This window comes from Geospiza fortis, unplaced genomic scaffold (genome assembly GCF_000277835.1).
Source record: "Geospiza fortis unplaced genomic scaffold, GeoFor_1.0 scaffold23, whole genome shotgun sequence".
Taxonomy (NCBI): Eukaryota; Metazoa; Chordata; class Aves; order Passeriformes; family Thraupidae; genus Geospiza; species Geospiza fortis.
The window spans coordinates 4,272,287-4,293,997 of record NW_005054303.1 but is presented as its reverse complement, the minus strand read 5'-3'; the positions used below and the strand labels follow the sequence as shown (position 1 = coordinate 4,293,997).

The following is a 21,711-nucleotide window of genomic DNA, read 5'->3' as shown; positions in this document are numbered from 1 at the left end:
TAATTTTCAATTCATTTTGAATTACTATGTAACATACAGTCAAAATACAAATTCAGCTGCTATTGACCATGCAGCTGATGAGATAAAATAACCTGGTTTTCTATAGCCTGAATACTTTGGAATCCATAATATTTGTTCACAAGTAATGAATTTGCATGTGATTAGAATAATTTTTGTTTCTAAGATTTCTAGTTTCTAATTACCCTGAAGTAATTAATATGCAACTACATGAAATATTGCTTCAGATTGCACTGTATAGCTCTTATGTTCAGGCCATGTAAATAATACTTGCACATATATATGTGCGAGAAATAATTTCTCATTCTTTTCTTTTTCATGTGACTAATGAAAGAAGATCTTGTTCATTCATACTTACCATATTTTGTTTCATTGTAATTGGTGACAGTGTGCTTCTTAATCTGTTTTAGTTGGAAGATGGGGAAGAAAAGCCGAGTAAAAACTCAGAAGTCAGGTACAGGAGCCACAGCGACAGTATCTCCAAAGGAAATGTTGAATCTAATTAGTGAGTTATTGCAAAGTAAGTTTTGTTTTTATGCCTCTCTGGGAAAAGGGATGCTGTGCAAACCACACAAAAGCATTTTCTTGCTGAAGCTAGTGAGTTGGATTTTTTCTGTGAGTGGCCAAACATGCTATTTTAGGGTGCTTAAGGTGGATACTTTGAGATAGATACTAAACAACCTCTGTTAATATGTGCCATCTTTGGCTTATTTAAATGGATATTTATTGGACAGACCGTATTTGTGGCAACATTTGGCTTTTCATCTGGTTACAAGCATAAATACTGGGTGAGATTAGATTTTTAAACAACCAGATAACTTGTCATTGAAGCTTTGTCAAAAATGTTTTTCTTGTAAACTTGAAAAATTACACTGTTTCCATTTATCACTTTAACAGTGCTTTGAACTGATACTAGAGTAGGGAAATTAACTGTGGGAAGCAGTAATACAACTCAGTTCAACTGCACAGATATTTATGTTGCTTAGATAAATTTGTTGTTGTTGCTGTTTGGAAACTTTTCATAGTGCTTAGATCTTGTGTGTAGACCAAAGATTGTTTCACTTGTTGAGGAACTTGGAACTCATCCATTATTTCTAGTAAATATGAAAAGCAGAGCATAATTTCATACAATGATGCTAAAATACTATTGACTCTTTCTACTGTCATTAGTAACTGTGCTGTGATACAGTTCTTTTTGAAACACAACTCCAGATTTTCATATTCTGGACACATCTAAGTGTTGCCTTAGGAAAATTAAAATTTTTCTTAGCATTGCTCATGAGGAGGAGACAAGGAGTTGGCAAAGCAGTTTGATGCTTATGCTACAATTGGCCTCTGCTTTGCTACCAAAAATAAAATGTGGATCTAATTTGCTAAGCAAAGACAAGTATCAGCTGTTCTTTTTGTCAAGCTTCCATATTTTATTCTATGCGAAGATTTTTCAAATCACTTGAGCAAGGTAATCTTCAGCTGTCCACTTGGATTTACATGGCTTAGATCAAGAAATCCACACACTGACATTTAGAATATTGGCAGAGACACACTGTGGATGTAATCTAAAGCTGAAGCATGGCTTTGTGTTCCTTTGCTTGTCCCTGCAGTACTTGTGCATCTATGAAAACAGTAATGACTAGGCAGGTCAAATGTATGTACCAGCAAATTTCTCAATTATTTAAGGTATGCTCTGTGCTATTATTATCTGCTTTCATTACAGCAAGAGTGATGGCAAGCAGGGTAATGTAAACAGAGTGCTTTGCTTGAATTATTGAAGCAGACACTTTTTTTGTTGTTTGTCTTATCTGTGCTATTATTTACTTAATGGCCTGGTTGTTTACTTTTTTTTCTTCCCAGCTTTTTAGACATTTGCTATTTCTTATATCTGAAGGAATATTAAAAATAAAAGTAAGTTATACTGTTAAGATTTCAAAAGTCTAAATTAATTACCTGTCTTATAATGGGATGTTTATAACAGTGGAGATAGTTTTATTTGCCATGTGAACATATTTGAAGGACAGATAGTACTGAGGTTCTGTTAAGTTACTGTGAAAACATAATTCTGGGGATTAAATATATATGTGTCTGTGCATATATATATGTGTGTGTATATATAAAGTATACTTAATTAAAGAAAGCATTTTTATTTCCAGAATGCAGCAGTCCTCCCCCAGGTCCTGGTAAGGAATGGGAGGAATATGTACAGATCCGTTCGCTTGTGGAGAAAATCCGCAAAAAGCAGAAAGGTAAATGTGAAACACTTGCAGTGTTTCTGAATTGTTCAGGTGGGCTTCACCACTGTCATTAACCACTTTAATACTCAGAATTCTGTATGATCATCACAGACAAATGATCCTGTGAGAATTTTGTCTGGTAAGTAGAAAAAGGAACTTGAGGTTGTTTTCTTATCACCGTCTGAAGGACTAGAAGTAACAATCCTTAGAGAATAATAGGCTGCCTTAGTTCCTGGTTGCATAGTCTGCTGTTCTGTCTCTATAAATCTGAACATTCTAAAGTTAAATTTGTAACTGTTTTACATTAAGGCTTTACTGGGTGTTGAAACAGTTTCAGCAAGACAACATCAGGACATCAAGTGATGACAAAAGTATGTAAATACACAAAATAAATGCAGCAGCTAATAAATCTCTATGTTTTAAATGATGCACATAATCAAAATAAAGAAATTATTGTAATATCACAGTTCCTGAAGAATTTTATTGCCAGTTTTCCAAAGTTTAAGGTATGCTTCTTTTTCATACTAGATCAGTTGTCTTCTCTGATGGAATGTAACATCTTGCTGTTGATAATACTTTTTTATAGTAATTTTGTTATGTTTGGAGGTATACTCTAAAAAATCCTTTTCATATAATTTTAGTAGAAGTAACCTCTTTTATGACAGATATATTTTAATGACTGAGAAATAACTTGAAATGAATAGATTTGGGCTGGATGTACCTGAAAAAGTCCTAAGCAATTCTTTCTTCTCTGGTATTTATACAGTTATAGCAAGAAAGCCAGACTACATATAAATGGAGCTTGACTAGTTCATGGTGTTACTTGATAAAGCAGATACTTAAGAGGCTTGAAACTTCCCTTTTACACCTGTTTTTAATATATTTTGACTGATGCAGAAAGATCTTACTCCATGAAAGGACTTAACAGACCTCTGATCAGTTTTTGGCCGAGGGTGTATGGAAGAATAAATGATGCTTTTTCAGTGACTGCATTCTGTAGTGATGTAGATGTGAACTTGGTTCATTTTTAACTGTGCCATGACTTGTATAAACTTACTGTACATGTGCAGATTTTTATGATGTAATATATGTGTTAAAGTCATAATTCAGGTTAATAAGAGCAGAGTTAGCACAGGGGTTGGCCTTGTCTCTGAATCTTTCTTCTGCACCGTAAAGATTAAGCTATCCACGGGAAAGATGCTGCTGGCAGAGATGGTAGAATTAGTGTAACAGTATCTTGTTAATTGAGCTTAGTTTTTCCTTGGAAGACACAAAACCTACTAACCACACTGCTATTGACATACAAGTGTCTTTCCATGTAACATTTTTACATACATAGTAAGCAGCAATGGTATGGTGTCTTTCAAGACTATTTTAAATGGAACATTATAGTTAATCTACAGAGTCTGCAAGCTTAATAAAGGCTTTAGACCTAATAATATATAATTAATATATATTACCAAAAATGTTATACTTTGTGCTTTTCTTTACTAGAACATGAGGTGCAGGATGTGAACTAGAATGATCTTCGGTATAGAAAGCTCTTAATTTGAAAACTGAGTTTTTTTAATTTCTGAAATTTTCTTTGTTTGACTCATTAGCAAAATCTTAAATAAAGCTAATTTGCAGTATAGATTTTCATCAGTACAACTATGTTTGTTCCATGTAGAAACTATTTATTTCCCAATGGTGCTTATGGCTTAAAGGAGGTGATCTTCTCTTTAATTTGGAAAAAATTGGGAAGTATTGGTCCACATTGTATACGAAGAGCAGAAGCAGAATTTTAGAGATGCTTAAAGAATGGTCCCAAGTACAAACTGGATGTTAAAAGCTTCCAGTAGTCTTATAGAGTAGCAAAAGTTGGAAATCACAAGAGCAAAATCTTGGACCGTGTAAATACCTATCAAATTCTGTAGAGACTATGCAACTAGCCTTAATATGTTTGTGAGGGCATTATATTAAAAAAATACTTTGCAAATGTTTAATAAATTTTTATACTGCATCATCAAAGATGAAAGTTTTAAATGATGCTTGCATTTTTAAGTTAACTACAGACTTGATTCATTCTGGGCCTTGAAATGCAAAATTTGGAGGCAGGAGGAGGATATTTTAAATACACTAATGCTACTTGCCTAAAATAATTTTGATCTCAAAATGTATTTTATTCTCTGTGCTTAGCCAAAATATCTTTGGATGTAATGCTGATGACATTTTGTCACTCATAAAATGGCCTGAGCATTTTGGGGGCCTTTGGGCGCTTTTAATTTGATCTGACACTAGAGTTTGGGTTGAAGAGAACAGACAGAGGCAAAGAGGTACAAAAGGAGCTAGCTGAGTATAGCCAGGAACTATTACAGAGAGATTCAAATGCATTCACAGTAGAAGAAAGCTGAGGAAATGAATGAGGCTTGTGATTCCACTGGTGGACCACATGTTGTTGGAGAAGCAAAGTGTAAAAATTTGGATGAGCTCTGTGATGTCAGTAGGATGATCCTTAGATAGTTTTGATCTATCCTTAGATCTATGCTTAGATATTTTAGTAGATCCATATGCTACAGGAAAAGGCTAACTGTCTTGTATGTGAAAGAAGGAACTCAAGATCTGCTTATCATCAGTTGCAGTGCTGAATTAATGAAATTACAGCTTGCCTCTCAAATTCTTCCTTGTCTGTATCAACATATTGTGGTGATTGCATTTATCATTGATATTAAGATTGGAAATATTTTGGCTTTTATTAAAAGGGAAAGAAGAGGAGAGTTTCATATTTCATTACTGCTCAGTTTGGGCAGTTGCATTTTTAAGATGACTGGTAAGCCATTTTGGCACAGTAATGAATTTGATGAAAATTGGGTATGACATTTATATAATATTGAGTAACACTTAACAGAGACCAGTTCTGACTCAGCTTCTTCAAAGTAGCACCGCTGTGAGATAGCAGATAGCTTTTAACATGGGCTTCTATACTGAGCTTTTTTATCTTTCTGGATTCTCTTATTTCTGCATTTGTTTTTCATTAAATTGTGTATATAGGTTTGTCTGTTGTCTTTGATGGAAAAAGAGATGACTATTTTCCTGAATTGATAAAGTGGGCAACTGAAAATGGAGCATCCACAGAGGGTTTTGAAATAGCTAACTTTGAAGAGGAGGGATTTGGTTTGAAAGCAACAAGAGAGATAAAGGTGAGCATGTGAACATTTGACTTATATTCCAACCACAGTTTTCTAATCTATCTGCAGAGCTCTGAAATGCTCACCCTTTTCCCCCTTTTACCTGCTTATGCTGTTCTGAAACATTGTGTACTTGAGAATAACATTATTGATAAAATAGAGTATTATTTTTGATGACTACTGATAGTACTGTGAATTTTTAATCAGTTCTTTTACACTGATGTATCTCTTTATTCCATGTTTTCTAACTATTTAGCCTCTTCTTTCATGTCACTTTTAAAGAACTGAAAAAGTTTTTGCCTGAAAAAGAGGTATTTGCAATACCTATTTAGTCTCTTTTTCATTCATGTTCCTTCTTTTAAAGAATTGGTCTTGTTGTCTCAGAAAGAGGTGTTTGCAATACCTATTTTCCAGTGAAATTGAAAAAATCCCAAAATTATGATAATACGATACACACAGAGTTAGATAACTGTTAAAAGGTAAGCATTTAAAATTGTGTCTTTCCATTCCTGTTTTTAGATGGGAAACAGGTTTGAAGACCAATAAGCTGTTGTAGAATGATTATTAGAAAATGAGCCCTGTATAATCATTTAAGAGCTTCATTAGCACACAGTTCAAACATTGATAAAAGTCCTGAACAGTTCTTCTAGAATAAAAACTGCCAATATGAAAAAACTCTACTGTGAGAAAATGTGATCATGTAATTATTAGCAATATAATGTGTCTGGTAGCTTTAATGTTGTGTTGTTCATTGTAGCAGTTCCAAAATGGAAGGGTTTTATTTTGTATCTGAGTGCCTGTTTTAAAGGTGTGTGTAATGCAGATTGAAACACTGCTTACCACAGGTTGTTTGTTGAATTTGCAGTGGAAGAGAAGGAAGAATTTAGATTCAGAATAATTTTGATCAAAAAAAATGCAAACAACTTGTAAATAAAGTTGGTGTATATTTGAGACACTTGGCATATCATATAAATGCTGGCTGACCCTGTATTGCATTTCTTTCCTTTCTGTAGGCTGAAGAATTGTTTCTGTGGGTTCCTAGAAAACTGTTGATGACGGTTGAGTCAGCTAAAAATTCAGTCTTAGGTAAGAGCTCAAGGAAGTTCTTAAGAAAGAAATTAATATTTATGGGATCTTTCAGTAGGAGACTTTCTTTTTTTAGCTGATCTTCTTTACAGGGCTTGCTTATCATGCCAGCCTTATCAGGTTGGGAATACTTATAAACTTGAAGTGTCAGTGGAAAGAATTTAATTTCCCGGTTAGTTTCTGGCTGAGTGCACTGGATATCTTCCACAAGTGTTTGTGTTATTTTGAACATGTATTATGTAGCTTGTATAGTACTTGGAGATAAAATGTTCTGAGGTATTGAGAATATTGTTTTAGTTTTGTAATGCAATTGTACACAAGGCATTTGCTGTGTCAAAAATCTTGCAGTATAATAAAGTGTAGGCTAAATATTTTAGAAACCTGAAAAGCTTTTTCTTTTTGTTAAGTGCTTACCTGTTATTTAATCATGTTAATTTAAAGCAAATCTAGGATATTTTCCATGGAGAATCAATTTAGTTCCTCGCCTTTCTTGGTTGATTCAGGATCTCTGTATTCTCAAGATCGAATTCTTCAAGCCATGGGCAATATAACATTGGCATTCCATCTCCTTTGTGAGCGAGCCAACCCCAACTCTTTCTGGCTGCCCTACATCCAGACTCTCCCCAGTGAATATGATACTCCTCTCTATTTTGAAGAAGATGAAGTACAGTATCTTCAATCAACTCAGGCCATACATGATGTTTTTAGCCAATATAAAAATACAGCTCGACAGTATGCCTATTTCTACAAAGTTATTCAGGTAAGAATCTTAAATATAGTATATACATGTTGTCCTCATGATCCTTATTGTGGAAGGTGTGAAAGCAGTGATGCTGAATAATAGTACAAGTATATTGCCCTTGAAAGTCTGAATCATTGAAGCAATTTCCTGCTGTTTTTTTTAACTGCTATTGAAATTTGGCAGTTCTGTAGGCTTATAGATATATAAAAATGTATTTAGGTGGTTGAGAGAAGTGATTATTGTCCTTTGTTTAAAAATGGGTGAGGCTTCATCTGGAATACTGTACAATTTTGGGCCCACCAGTGCAAAAGACACATTGACAAACTGGAAACTTGTTGACAAACTGGACTGAGATCAGAGGAGGGCTATTAAGATGTAATTTGCTTCAGCCCTTTATCTGTATGGGAGACTAAGGGATCTGGATTTGTTTGTTTTTGGGAAAAGGAGATAAGGAATGATCCAGTCACTGCTTTCATCTTGCTACTGTTAGCCAGTCTCTAGAAGTTTGTGGGTTGGAAACTTTTCTTTATGACCTGCAGAGATCTGAAATCTATGCATGCCTCTATGATTCTTTGAAAACTGTGTAGTTTGTACTTAACAAAGTAAAATTATAATTGTTAATTGACAGAATAAAACCATTGCATATGTTGTATTTCCAATGAACTGGATTAACTGTTGTTTTCTGTTCTGTTTAGTGTAAATATTTTTGATTGCTTTCAAATACAAAGATAAACCCATCTGGTAACAGTTAGGGTATGGAGAGGCTTGAGATGGGTGAACTTCTCATTGTGTTCTGAAGTAATGATTTAAACCAAGTTTCTGACAGAACTGTTAGTCTGACTGATATCTGGATATAATGTTGTAAGTGAATGTTGATGTGTTTTTCTCAAGGTAGTGCTCCATGTCCAGACATTCAAAGCTTTTTGTGGCACAATCTGTGTAAAAAATGTATGGCTCTGTGTACTGAATCTCCCCAAATGTGTGATCTAGAGACGTTTTGTTTGGCCATGAGAAAGGTCAGAAGACACAAGGCAATTCTATTCTCCTTTAGTGTTACCAGAGTTCCAAAGCTGTTCTGTCAACTGTTTTAATTTAACAAAAGTTACAGTCTTTTGTGTAGCTGTTTGATGTTTCAAGAACTGAATATGTTTCAAACACAAATTCAGTTTATGAAGTATAAGGAGCAGAGGGATACGTTTTGAAAACTGAAGTAATTGAAAATGATTGGTGAAAGTCTAATCGGATGCACAAGGAATAAGCTAGAAACAGTGGCTTTGATATTGGAAGGGAACTGAATTCTTCCTTCCAGGTGTCACAGTAGAGGAAATGATCGTTCAGCCAACTCTTTTTACTTGCCGTGGCCTCTCCTAGACTGCCAGTCCACACTTGGTCTTCAGCATTCACTTCGTTTCTCAAAATATGCTGCCTGATCAAACGGCTTCTAAATGTTGGACCTTAGAACATTTTTTTCACCCTAAAAGGGTCTTCTGTTTTTAACAAGTTATTAGCAGAATATGGTGGAACATTATCCAATTCTTCTAGCTGCTATTCTTGCTCTTGCAGTTCTTTTCAGAACTGAATCATCTCATTCAGCTGAACTATCACTATGACCAGTTCCATCATTTTCACTAATCCTGCACTAGTACTGTTATGGGAGAGGTTGTGTGGCTGCAATGTTAGTTAAAAAAAAAATCTCTGAAATGCAGAATGGTCAGAAAATGAGATCAATTTGTTTTTGGTTCTCCTGACAAATGCTTTTATTGTTTGCCTTGTATTCTTGTTACATATCTTGTTCTATAGCTATTTCACATTGTTGAACATGAGATGAAGGTAGGTCATGTAGGATTCATTTGCTTTATTTACTTTCCTTTGCAGAATGAGAGGTAATAAGTATTTAGTTAAATTTTAAGTGGGTCCTGGTTGTTTGGTGCCTTACTTCAGCACTGCCATGTAACCACAATTTCAGCTGAATGTTTCTTCACTACTGTTCAGCAAATAGTACTGTTCACATTAGAAAGTCAGATGAACTCAGTTGGCTCCAGGAATGCCAACTGTATGTATTGGGCAGATATTATTAATGTTTTTGATGAAAACTTATGGAAAAGTTTAAATTTTTGATTTCTGCTTCTGCTCTCAAAAATAAGAGCCTGTAATTTATTAAATGGTGGAGGAAAGGAGTTCATAGAGAAAAAATAGAAGTCTCTTTCTTCCCTAAAACAGTACCACTTTTCCTTATTCATAAAAGCTGAAATTAATTTTAGTATCAGCTTGCATGTACTCATATCATGTTTTGAACAAAATTGACCCACAAAATACTAATGCTAAGGGTATTTCATGAGCAGATGGAAAAGGGAAGAAACAGCGAAAGAGAAATTTTTCATATAAATGAAAAAAGCAAAGCAAACCCACTTGTCTGTGAAAGGCAGTGTACTCTGCAAGCTTGATTAAATGAGGTTTTTTTAGATTTTTGTATACCGTCATTTCATTCAGTACTACTACTGCTTTAGTAGAAGTGTTTAAATGAAAGCTGTCCTGTGTGATCAGGATTTTCATATTGCTTTCAATATGCAGACTAATTTTTTAAAGTAGAAATATCTTTTAAAGTGTATTTTTTAAAGTACAAATACATTTTTTGTAGTACAAAAATCTTAAAGCTATGTTTACTTTATTGATAGTTGTTCTACTGTGGGAAGTAATGCTAGCAGCATCTTGAAATAAAATCTGGGGTTTTTTGCTATTTGAAGATACTAAAAAATGGACTACTTTGTGCAGAAAAAATATTCCATTTGCAACATTTTTAGTCTACAAAATTTTTCTAATGGTGGGGGGAATAAAAGGGTTAACAGGTTCTGTCTTCAAATGCTTCTTTTTCTTTCCAAATAGGATTGCTAGACTGCTTTTAAAATAACTTGGCTTCTGATGGTGAGCAGTTTCAAACATGGTTTGAGAAGTGCTGCTCTGTTTTATTTCCTTAGCTTCTCCATAAAGGGTGACTGCTGCAGTTCTGACTCTTTCTCCAAGTGCTTAGTCTGGCTACACATGAAGAATGGGCAGATTTATGAATTTCACAGCTGTTGCAAGCTAAACTGTCGTCTGGTTTGATAAGCAGAAACAGGTGGGACGTTGAGCAGACAAAAATAAACTCTTGAGCATGTTAGCCAGGCTCTATAAACCACACTGACACCTCTCTAAACATATGTAATTTGATGACTAAAAAATAGTTAAAAGTTGTTGCAGATGTACTTCAGTGGTGCATTTGGCCTCTGCATTCATATCAAAATACAGGGAGTGCTCAAAAGATTACTTTCATTGCTGCACACTTGTAGCTTGCAAGATTTTTTTTTTATAGTTTGTCCCAAAGAGAAATTCTGTAAGCTGCAGGGTTTCCTTTTCTCAGGGGGAGAGAAAGAAAGGTATGTCTGTGACTTCCTTAACATTTATGAGCACTGCATGCCTGCAGAAGGTTGAACAAAGCCCAGATATTTATGGCTTAATGTTAAAATTTTTTTGTCCACTGAAATGTGGTATGATAGACACAAGAGGGAGCCATATAGTTTACAGACAATCACAGTGAGATCATATTCCTAAAGAAAATACAGCCAAATTTGAAGCTTTTTAAAAAGAATATGCAGTGGTCTTTGTGTTTAATTTTCAGGTGCATCTCTATGCCTGTTTGTAGTCAGCTACAGAGAAGTTTTTGTGAATCAAAACAAGATATGAAGACAAGGAATGCACTTAGAGGAGGTGGAAGTGTCCAAACTATTTCCATTTTGAACATGATGAGTTTGAAGCAGTGTTGTATCTTTTCCCCAGCTGTAGTAAAGGCTACCTACCTGAATAAAAGACAATTTTACGATAACTTTAGTTGTCTTTTAAAATTTTTGAAGTGGTAAGTCCAAAACCAGCAGACCATTAGCTAACCATAGCTTTTGCCATGGCTATATGCATTCAGTGGCACTCTGTAAGTAGTATCTCTATGAAGCTGTCTCTCATGTGCTGGAAAAAACACCAGTTTTGTGGGACTGTCCAGGATGGCATTTGGCATTGATTTACACAGTGTTTTCAGCCTGTAGTCTTTGGACCACTGAGGGGCCACGTTTTTTTTTTTTTTTCTGAAGAGCAAGTTATCAGTCTGGAAAGAAAGAAAAAACAGAAGACCTGAACCTCAGCCAATATGATTGATAGTGCAGTGGGCCTCTGCTATAAGGCCTGATCAGGAGTAAGGAAGAAGTTAATGAGGCCTTCTACAGATAGCTAAACACAGCTTCACATTTGCAGGGCCTGGTCCTCAGCAGGGACCTCACTCCAGTGTCTGTTAAAGGAACAGCACAGCAGGGCATAAGCAGTCCAGGAGGTTTGTGGAGAGCTTCCTCAGCCAAGCAGTGGAGGAGCCAATGAGGAGAGATGCTACTTGCATTTGTGGACCTCATACTTACAAAGAAAGAAGGGCTTGTTAGGGATGCAGGGGTTGAAGACAGCCTTGGCTGTAGTGACCATGAGGTGGTGGATTTCAGGATCCTGAGAGGAGCAAACAGCAAGGTCACAATGCTGGACTTCGGGAGAGCAGTATTGGCTACTTCATGGATCTGCTTGGAAGAGTCCCATGGTATAAGGCTGTGGAGAGAAGAAGGATCCAAGAAAGAAAACATAGTTAGTATTGATAGAGCACCTCCTCTAAGTTCAGGAGAAGTTCATCCCAAAAAGCAGGAAGTCAGGCAAAAGTGCCAGAAGGCCTTCATGAATCAGCAAGGAACTCCTGGCAAAAAGTCAGACATTAAAAGGAAAAATAGGGAAGGTGAAAGCAGGGACAGGTAACTTGTAAGGAATATGGAGATATTGTCCAATCATCCAGGGATGTGGTTAGGAAACCTAAAGCCCAGCAGGAATTGCATCTTGCAAGAGATATCAAAGGTGTTCAGAAGGGTTTGTACATGTACATAGGTGACCAAAGGAGGATTAGAGGAAATGTGGGCCTGCTGCTGGATGAGGCAGAGGACTGTGACATAGAACATGTAAAATGGGGGTAACAAATGCCTTCCTTTAGTGGTAAGACTGGCCTTCAAGAGTTCCAAGTACCAGAATGCCATCTGGAGGTGCCTGGACAAGCTTAAGAAATGGGCTCTTGGGAACCTTATGAAGTTCACCAAGGGAAAGTGCAAGGTGCTGCACCTGTGTTGGGGCAACCCATGCTATCAATACAGCTGTGGGTTGAAGGGATTGAGAACAGCCCTGCAGAGGTGGACTTTGGGAGTGCTGGTGAATGAGCCAGCAATGTGTGCTTGCAGCTCAGAAAGCCAGTTGTACCCTGGGCTGCATCAAAAGCAGGGTGGCCAGCAGGTTGAGAGAGGGGATTCAATCCCTCTGCTCTGGTGAGAGACCCCACCTGGAGTACTGCACCCAGCTCTGGGGTCCCCAGCACAGGAAGGACATGGAGAGATTCCAGAGGATAGCCACAGAAATAATCAGAGGGCTAAAGCACCTCTCCTGTGAGGAAATGCTGAAAGAGCTGGCCTTGTTCATCCTGGAGAAAAAAAATGGAGGTCTTAAAGCAGCCTTTTCATAGTTAAAAGGGGGTGAGAAAGATGGGGACCAACATTTTAGCAGGGCTTGTTGCAAGGACCAAGGGTAATGATTTTCAAAAAAGAGGGTTGATTTAGACTAGATCTAAGGAAGGTATTTTTTACAAAATGAGTGGTGAAATGCTGACACAGGTTGCTCAGAGAAGTTGTTCATGCCCTATTCCTGGAAACATTCCAGGTCAGGTTGGATGGGGCTATGAGCAACCATGATCCAGTTGAAGATATTCCTGTTCATCACAGTGAGGAGTTGGACTAGGTGATCCTTAGAGGTCCTTTCAAAGCAAATTCGATGACTCTCAGTGGTCTATGAGCGATGATTCCCCAGTCATCTTCCCATGATGACTGGGAAACTTTCCTGAGGACTGGAAGAAAGCAAACTCACTCCTATCCTCAGGATAAAAAGATCATTCCAGGGAACTACAAGCCTGTTAGCCTCACTTCAGTTTCTGGTAAGGTGCCATCCAGTGGGACTTTGACAGGCTGGAGAAATGGGCTGCTAATTGATATTTAGCAAGAAGTGCAAAGTCCTGCACTTGGAGTGAAATGATCCCATTATTATGTTGGGGGACAAGCTGAGCATGAGCCAGCAATGTGTCCTTGCAGCAAAAAGGGCTAATGGCATCCTGGCTGCATTAGGATTGTTGACAGCATGTTGAGAGAGGTGATCCTTCTCCTCTACTCAGCGCTGGTGAGACCACACCCAGAGTACTGTGTCCAGCACTGGGCTCCCCAGTACAAGAGACATCAGTTTAATTGTAAAATTCTTACTAAATGAAGAAGGCAAAGTCACCTATTTAAGTAACATTTTAGCAAGTAAACTTACTTTCTTTGACTCACTTTTATGTTTCTTTGCATAGTTAATAAGCAAATACTTGCTTTCTTTTCCTTCTGTCAAGTTCCTCTTACTCAAGAAGACAGGAGCTGCCGCATGAGTCACACTCTTTTTAATATTTTTTTAAAATAGAATTTGGTAGAAGTTTTTAAAAATTTTTAGGTATTATCTGTAGTCTGATTTGCTTCCAGCATTTCACAGGAACACTGTCAAACAGTTTTCTGACTAGGGTGTATTGACATCTGGACACTGTGAAAGTGTTGTTGTAGTCCTGTTGTGAATATAAGCTTTCCAGTAATCTATCCAAAGATGTTTTGATCTGTTTGTGTGCAGTACTGGACAGAGAACTTAATTTCCTGGAGGCTGTAATCTCTTTTGATCAGATACTAAATTTCATATATTATTCATATAAAATTTGACTAATTGATTTAACGTGATGAAATTCTAAAATCCAGTCATTAGCTTTTGGGGACTGGAATATCATTTTAGTTCGGATGTTTAACACATCAAGTTCTAGATTTCATCATAGCATCTTTAAAATCTGGTATTTTGTGTGACTTCAATATTGGGTATATTAGGTGAGATTTCACATCTCTAGCATAATTTTTACACCAATTTTTGAAGTTGTGATGATACTTTCAATGTGACTTATGCTGCTCTTACATTATTTTTCTGTGTTGTTTTTAATCTATCTATTCCAATAAGCATATGATTTTCCAGGTCAACGTGAAGTAGAACATCTGGTGTCTCTCTGTGCTTGGCTTGAAGACACCACCATTTAACTTTTGTGTCCTAAATGTTACTTGAGTTGAATGCAGACAAGTATACTGTCTTTTAAAACACCCTACTGAAGAAATCAGATGATGTTTATTATTTTTAAGTTGATAATAATAAAGTAATAATTTTAAAGTTGATAATAATAGAGTAATAGAGAATATTTTAGTGCTTCCAAAGAGATCAACCACTATGCAGTCAAAAGCAGATGTATTTGAAACAGAGATTCAGTTTTGTTTCTGTACCAGGTAGGTCTTCAGGATTCTCACTTTTCCTCCCTGCTTGATTTATACTCATTGGCATACCAGTCAAATAGCTTTTTTTCTGAAATGATGTCAGTGACACTGTGAAAAATGAGTGGAAGAAAGATGGCACAGTTGTAAACCCTGTAAAATCTTTCCCTTTTTTTGCTTGTCTACTATGCATGTCACCTTAAGGAGAGATTTAAAATTACATTGAGTGGGCAGTTACAAAGGTAAAAATAGTGTTGCTGTCTAATTTGCTTTGTCTGGGTTTCAATGCCCAAGTTGTTCTTCTTGATCAATAATGAATAAATAGGCAGTTAATAATGAAATATATTTATGCTTTTCTGTGTTTTTCCTCTCTGTGAAGGCCAAAATATTGTATTAATCTGTTTTGCTGGCAGCAGATTGAAGATTGACAGTATGCTCTTACTGTACCACTTAGTGTAGCTACTGTAAGGTGGTTTAGACTTTGCAAACACGTGCCGAATTCCTGATTTTCGTGTCACTTCTGGTATATCCCACCCCCGGCCATGATGACAGGAACAGCAGATCCTGGGGCTTCATGGGGCCATTCCTGTGGCTGCCCCTCTCCATGGCAGAAGCAGCTCCAGGCTTTGCTGGGCTATGTCTGTCCAAGCCAGGCAGATGAAGAGCTCGAGTCCTTGCGTGGGTGGGAGGTTCTGCTGCCTTCTTCCCCCGTTCCTTCCTTGCCTTCCATGGGAACACGGCGACAGCTCTGGGCTTTGAGCCAGCCGGACACAGGAGGAGGTGTTTGGCTGTTCAGGCAGCGTTTGCTCCTCAAGCAGCTGTTCCCTATCTCCTCCAAGGAAAAGGTGGCAGGCCATATGGAGGCATCCTGTGGTCCAGATTCAGACGATGGGCACCAGTTGGACCGTGCTGGCCTAGATCGGAATACAGGCACATCCTGCTTGGTGTCTGCTATTTCTTAGAGTCAAAATGATTCAAAGTTGGAGGACAGACAGGATAAAACATATCTTTTATTTTGGATATAGATGTTATCTTTCATTGTACAGACATTGTTAAGATCTCCTAATCAGCAGGTTTTAATTTATTTTATATTCTGAATGGATTCTGCTGTAGTGGCCTAAACGCCTGCTTTCCTCTAGAGAAGCAGAGATGTACTTCAAAGCGTATGTGCCATGCAAAACAAAATTTGTTTCTGCTTAGTTTAAACCACATTTGGGAGGAATAATACATTCTCTTGTTAGTAGTATGGGCTTTTAAGGCATTTTTTTGAAGAAGGGGTTCTCAACCACTCTCCTAGTTGAGAATGCAGATAAGCCTCTCTTTTTACAGCCAACAGAGTGGAGACAGTTTTTTGTTTGCTTTTCTGTTAGTAGCCTTTTTTTTAAACTGAGTTGCACTTTGTGGGACATTTGAGTCTATCCTCAGGGATGTTGTCTGTGTCTTTTGTGGAAGTGAGTGTCTCAGCAGACTTCAGGAGATCATCATGCACTTACAAGTATACTTTCTCATATAAAGTTTGTACTTATTGTGCAGATTTAATATTTTTCCTGATATAACAGCAGTTACAAATGTTCCATAAATTTAAAATATTATAACAAGCTGATGTTTCTTAGAGCAGAATACTCAAAGGATGTATTCTTTAAGCACTGCAAAATTATACAGGGTACTTATCTTTGTTAAAATTAGTAATTTAACTAAATTACAAAGTGGATTATCCTCTTCAGTCAGACCCAATGCTAATACTCCACACAGTAGGACATTGATATGTTGCTAAGTAAACCAAAGTTTATTTTCTTGTACTGTTGTTTGAATGCAGGTTGAAGAGGAAATGGTAGGCTTTTAGTTTTGGATGTGTGTGCCACTGTAGCCCCAGTACCTGTCATTCCAGGACTTACCATGGCCTGTGGGAGCTTGGGCATGAGGTGATCGTGATCCAAGCCTCCACCTAAGTGGCTCCTGGTAGGATTTATTGGAAACTTGAGTAGCTGAATCACAGGTAACAAAACTTTGGCTATACTGCATAATATTAATGGTTGTTAGCAAACTCTTTCATTGAGAAGTGATTGTGAATCGGAAATACCATTTGTCCTTTCAAAGCAGTTCACTTCAGGGTTTCCATCACAGCATTTTATTTGTGGCTTGTGATTCACCTAATAGTGGAGTTCACTAATAGTAGAGTTGTGGGATGGATTTGTGCATGAATGTAGTTCCTGGGTGTTGCACTAAACAGAATCATAAAATATCCAGAGTTGGACGGGACCCACAAGGATCATCAAAGTCCAGCTCCTGAAATTTACAAGGTAAAATGTTTCCTGAAATGAAAAATGCTCAAGATAAACTTTGTACCTCAGGAAGAGCCTACAGAGGAAAAGATGTGTCATGATATACAAACATAGACCCTTGCAAGGAAGCTGGGTTTTGTAGCTATCTTACTGTACCTGTGTGAATGAAATGCTGCAGAATGAACCTGTAAATAAATCTAAGGCTCAACATGAGCAATAAACTCACATTTTGCAAAATTTACCACAGGAAATAGTGGAGCTCATGTGTCCTCCTGTGATGTGAACTGCTTTGGGAAGGACTCGGGAGGCTGTCTCATTGCAAAACATATATAATCTCAGCCCAGCTTTCTTCCACTTCAGCCCTTAATGCCTTAATGGGGCTGCACTCACCTCTAAGTGATTTTGTGAAAGGACAAAAAAAAAAGGTATAGAGAACTTGGTCACTAATTTAAATGCTGTATCTGAGTGTCTTCTGTTTTGGGAAAGATGAGTATTTCAGAATTGTGTATGTATATGTACATGCGTACAGAATAAGCAGCATTCTGAAATGGAGTAATCAAGAAGTGGATGTTAAGGAGTCCATGGCTGTCTTGCCTCTATTTAGAAAAGGAGATGGCACAGGATTGGAGGTGGGGTACTCTGTTGCATTCAGTTCAAAGTTGTTTCTGTGTACTCTGTCTACCAAACAGTAATATCCATGTTGTATGTGAAGTGGGTTGTCAGTCCTTCAGACCCTTGAGTTAATGGTTTGTCTGTTGTGCCACTGCTGTCTCATTAACAAAGAACAATTTTGCAGGTAGAAGGTACAGAAAAAGGGACTGCACAGTTAAATTCCATTGCACCAGAAGGAGTCATTCCACTTTGCTTCCGCTGCATGAATCCCCTAATAGTCTGGAACAGTGCTTTCTTGTGTATATTGGCAGAAAGTAAATAAAAATGCTGACATAAAGAATTAAGCAAGAATATTATTTAGATTTAAGAAGTTTCAATCCTGTGGTACTTTTTTTTAATATTAAGATTCATTCTATTAGGTTTTGCAAAGTAGAGTTATCTTTTTTTCGGTTAGGAAAGTCATATAATGGTACGAGTTTGGGAACATTATTCCTAGAACTTCATGAATTGGCCTGTTTGAAAATTCTATAGCATGCCTCTGTAATTATAAACTGTTGTTACAAAGTAAAATAATCTTTGGCTTTGTCTCCCATCCTGTACAGTAAACTGGCTTCCCTCATTAGGTTAGGCAGCATATGTCCAATGGAAAAAGTGAATTCTTGTTTCCCTGTAGATCACTAGGATCCTCCATTCTGAATTCTTTATTTTACTTAGCTTTAGGGCAGTTAAAGCCTCAGCAGCTCCACAGAGAGGAGTTTCTCTTCAAGGCTGCTGCTTCAAAGGATTTCCAGAGCTGGGAAAGGGACAGTAACCAGCAAATGCTGACAGATCTTCCTGCTTCTGGCCCTGAATGTGTGTGTGTTTGTGTTTTTGTACACCTACACATTGGCCTGAAACCATCAAGTAGCATCCACCAAGGCTCATAACGAAATCTCCCCATGTTAATGAGTACAGTGGAAAGAGGGAAGAATCTGCAAAGAAGAGGAAGAAAAAATTGTTTGGTCAAAAGCAACTAACCCTTGGGGTTTATGTTCAAAGGAATGAAAGTTAACAAGGTGGAAACTTAAAGTGGTTTTGGCTTTAACTGTTTCAAGCACCCTTAGTGTTTTGGGGGCTGTGAAGGGAGTGCAGTGGTAGCCTCAGTATACTCTTAACACAGCTATGATCATTTCCTGAGGTAGAACTGGAGCTGTCTCCACTTCAATGGGGATACAAGAGATTTCTGAGATGATTGAAATCTGATTTAGTGATATCAATGCAATGATTGCCCACAACTTTGCCTTGGACTGGTGAGTACTTGAAATAGTTGTCACCGAAGTCCAACAATCTCTTTGTCTACAAACTCAGGAAACCAACAAAACCAAGGATTTTTTTTAAAACCTTTTTTTGGCTATGTATTACAATGGAGTAGTAGATGGGTCCAATGATCAGTTTATCTCAGAGGTGGTGTCTTTTAAAAAACAACTAACTTTGATCACATCTAGTGATTCAAATATTTTTTTCTTATTTGGATTATACAAGGGTTAATAGCACAAAGGAATACACTGGGCAATATGACTTACATAAAAATACATCAGCTCTTTTCAAGGCATCTAGTAGTCTAGATTTGAACACAAATTTAACACTAAGTAAACTTTAATTTTTCCTTCTACTCAGACATTGTATTGTGTGTTATAGTAATTGGACTTGTTCTTTGCATCACTTGGTAAACAAGCAAATGTTAAGCCAATTTTAATGGAAATTCTCCATCAAGATTAGGAACTCTGATAAATGAGCTGTAGCATTTTGTGATTGAATAGGGAAAAGGGTTACTGTCTGCAGAAGTCTGGCCACTCTGACAGGAGGTGAATGCCCCTAGGCTGGAAAGCAGAGTGAAGGTTGTGATGGCTTCTTAGCTGGAAGGGCACCCACCTATTCTACACTGCAGCCTTCATGCCATTGAAATGAAACAAGCCCTCAAAGTGGGAGTCCTTTAGCATCTACTTTCTGGAACTTGAGAATCATTACCTTATGATGTCCATCTAAAAGTTTGATGGAGAAATTAATAACACAGAGGCCCCTATGGCACATCAGGAGTGTTGGTTGTTTGTGAGGCATTAAACATGAGATGTGAACCCCTGGATATTACTGCTTCACAAAAAGAGAAAATATGTTTGGAAGTGTTGGAAGTGTCCTTTTTTTTTCTTTTTTTTTTCTTCCCCCCCCCACCCCCCCTTCCTCTGATTGCCATACTGAGTAACTGGCTTCTAGTCTGATAGTGTTTTAGGTGACTAGAATAACAGTCTGTCTCTTTCCACAGTGGCTGCAGACAATCTGGCAGCAATCACTGTTACTTTTTAATATTTCTGGTTATTTTGAGATATCCTCCAAATGTCTCAAAGAAGGCTTGGAACACTGAAGAGGAAAAAGCATTTTTTATTCATTTTTTTTTTTTTAGGAATAGCAGCATCAGGAGGAAAATGAAATTCAGCATGCCACTATTTGTTTTTGCAGTGGTCATCACCCTGATTGCCAGCTCTGACAATATTTTCACAGAAAGGGTAACGAAATAAATGGTATTTGTTCTTTATAATAACTCTTTCAGTAGAATGTCAGGACCTGCATCTAAATGAATATATTCACATTTTCATGTTCCCATTTTTTATTTAAAGCTTTCCCTCCCAACTTTCTGAAACTACTTCATACAGACTTGGTAAGTTAAAATTAGGGTTCATGTAGTGGATAATGTCACATTTGAAAGCTAATCTGTAGAGACCTAGCTGCATGAACCTGTAAAAGCTAGATCTGATTTTTTTTTTACATATTAAGTGTTTGTTTAGTTTAAATATGTCTGTATCTTTTTGAGCAGTCTGAGCAATTTGCATGCTATGCAGCAGTCATCTTCTATACTTTATTAAATATCTGTCAATTATAAATATCAAGGTTTTACATTAATGTCAAGATAGTACATCAAAAATTCATGGAATATGTGACTTTTTTCAAGGGTATTTAATACTTAATGCATTTGTGTCATTTTTCTTTCTAGATATATTGACAGGTTTTATTAAGTGTTTGTTAGGGAGATTTCATTTTTACCAAGGGACTATAAAGAGAAGCTGCATACTAAATCAAATTCTTAATCAGAATATTGTTCTTTTTTGTGTGTCTTCAGATTCTTGTAATCTGTAGGGTTTTTAAGTTACATAGTAAAATAGACCAAATCAGAAATCTAACATGATCAAATATGCTGACGTATCTTAACTTTAAAAGAACTACTAGAATATTGTACCACAGGATGTTATAAATATGGTAATTACATGTGCTGGGATTTTTATTCTGCCCTGTGTCTTTTAGACCATATATTTTGTCCTTTATTGTAATTTACTAGTGGTTTTATGTGAATTAGATCTGGATGGTGTCCACATAGGGGCCATCCCAAAGTTTCACAGATTTACAAACCAGAAGGGTGACAGAGCGGCAGCATCCAGGATCTTTGCCCATGGGTTGGGTGTTCAGGTTGGCTCTTACAGGGGTCTGCTTGTGTAAAATGAACAATTGATCTCCCTGCAATCCACTGATCTAATACATGTTTCCTACAGAGAGGACGATGACAACGTGTATAGATCTTGCATCCTGTGGTTGGTTATTTGCACCAAGTTGGGGTTGAGGCTGTGGGCTGGTGCTTCTGGAAGGGGATGTGTGCTGGAACTGCACACAGGAGCTGTAGCCGTCGCTTTTTGGCTGGTGAGCCCCCACAGTGTCTGTGATACCTTTTCACTTCCAGTGCATTATGACCACAGTCATTCTTACCCTTGGAAAAACAGCATGTTCTGCTAAATCCTACTGTTTCGGGGGCAGGAGGAAAGCAGGAGAGAACAGAGAGGACACGCAGGGGTGTTTGCGTTCCCGGCACCTTTCTCCTGGGATGGACAGGTCGGACCCTGCTCGGCGGGGCGCTTGCCCACGCTGCAGGTGCGCGGTGCAGCGCGGGCTCTGGGGGTGCCGGCGGCGCTCGGCCTGTGGGTGCCCTGGCCCCGCGGTGTGGAGCGGAGCAGTGCGCGGCGGCGCTCGGTCTGTGGGATGCCCTGGCCCCGCTGAGCGGAGCGGAGCGGAGCAGTGCGCGGCGGCGCTCGGTCTGTGGGAAGCCCTGGCCCCGCTGAGCGGAGCGGAGCGGAGCAG

The 21,711-nt window shown here is 37.8% G+C and overlaps 1 protein-coding gene across 2 annotated transcripts in view; it reads left to right on the top strand.

Annotated features, from left to right (window-relative positions):
• Positions 1–415: 415 nt before the first annotated feature.
• The window catches only part of SETD3 (SET domain containing 3, actin histidine methyltransferase), a 38,477-nt gene continuing 17,181 nt past the window's right edge, over positions 416–21,711 (top strand). The window contains exons 1-5 of one of the 2 annotated variants that reach the window (XM_005417876.2): positions 416–538; positions 2,166–2,258; positions 5,277–5,425; positions 6,427–6,499; positions 7,003–7,259. In XM_005417876.2, the coding sequence (XP_005417933.1) occupies positions 436–538; positions 2,166–2,258; positions 5,277–5,425; positions 6,427–6,499; positions 7,003–7,259 (675 nt within the window). In that variant the 5' untranslated portion in view covers positions 416–435. The remainder of the gene's footprint in view (positions 539–2,165; positions 2,259–5,276; positions 5,426–6,426; positions 6,500–7,002; positions 7,260–21,711) is intronic. The other variant, XM_031066168.1, reaches the window with a different exon arrangement.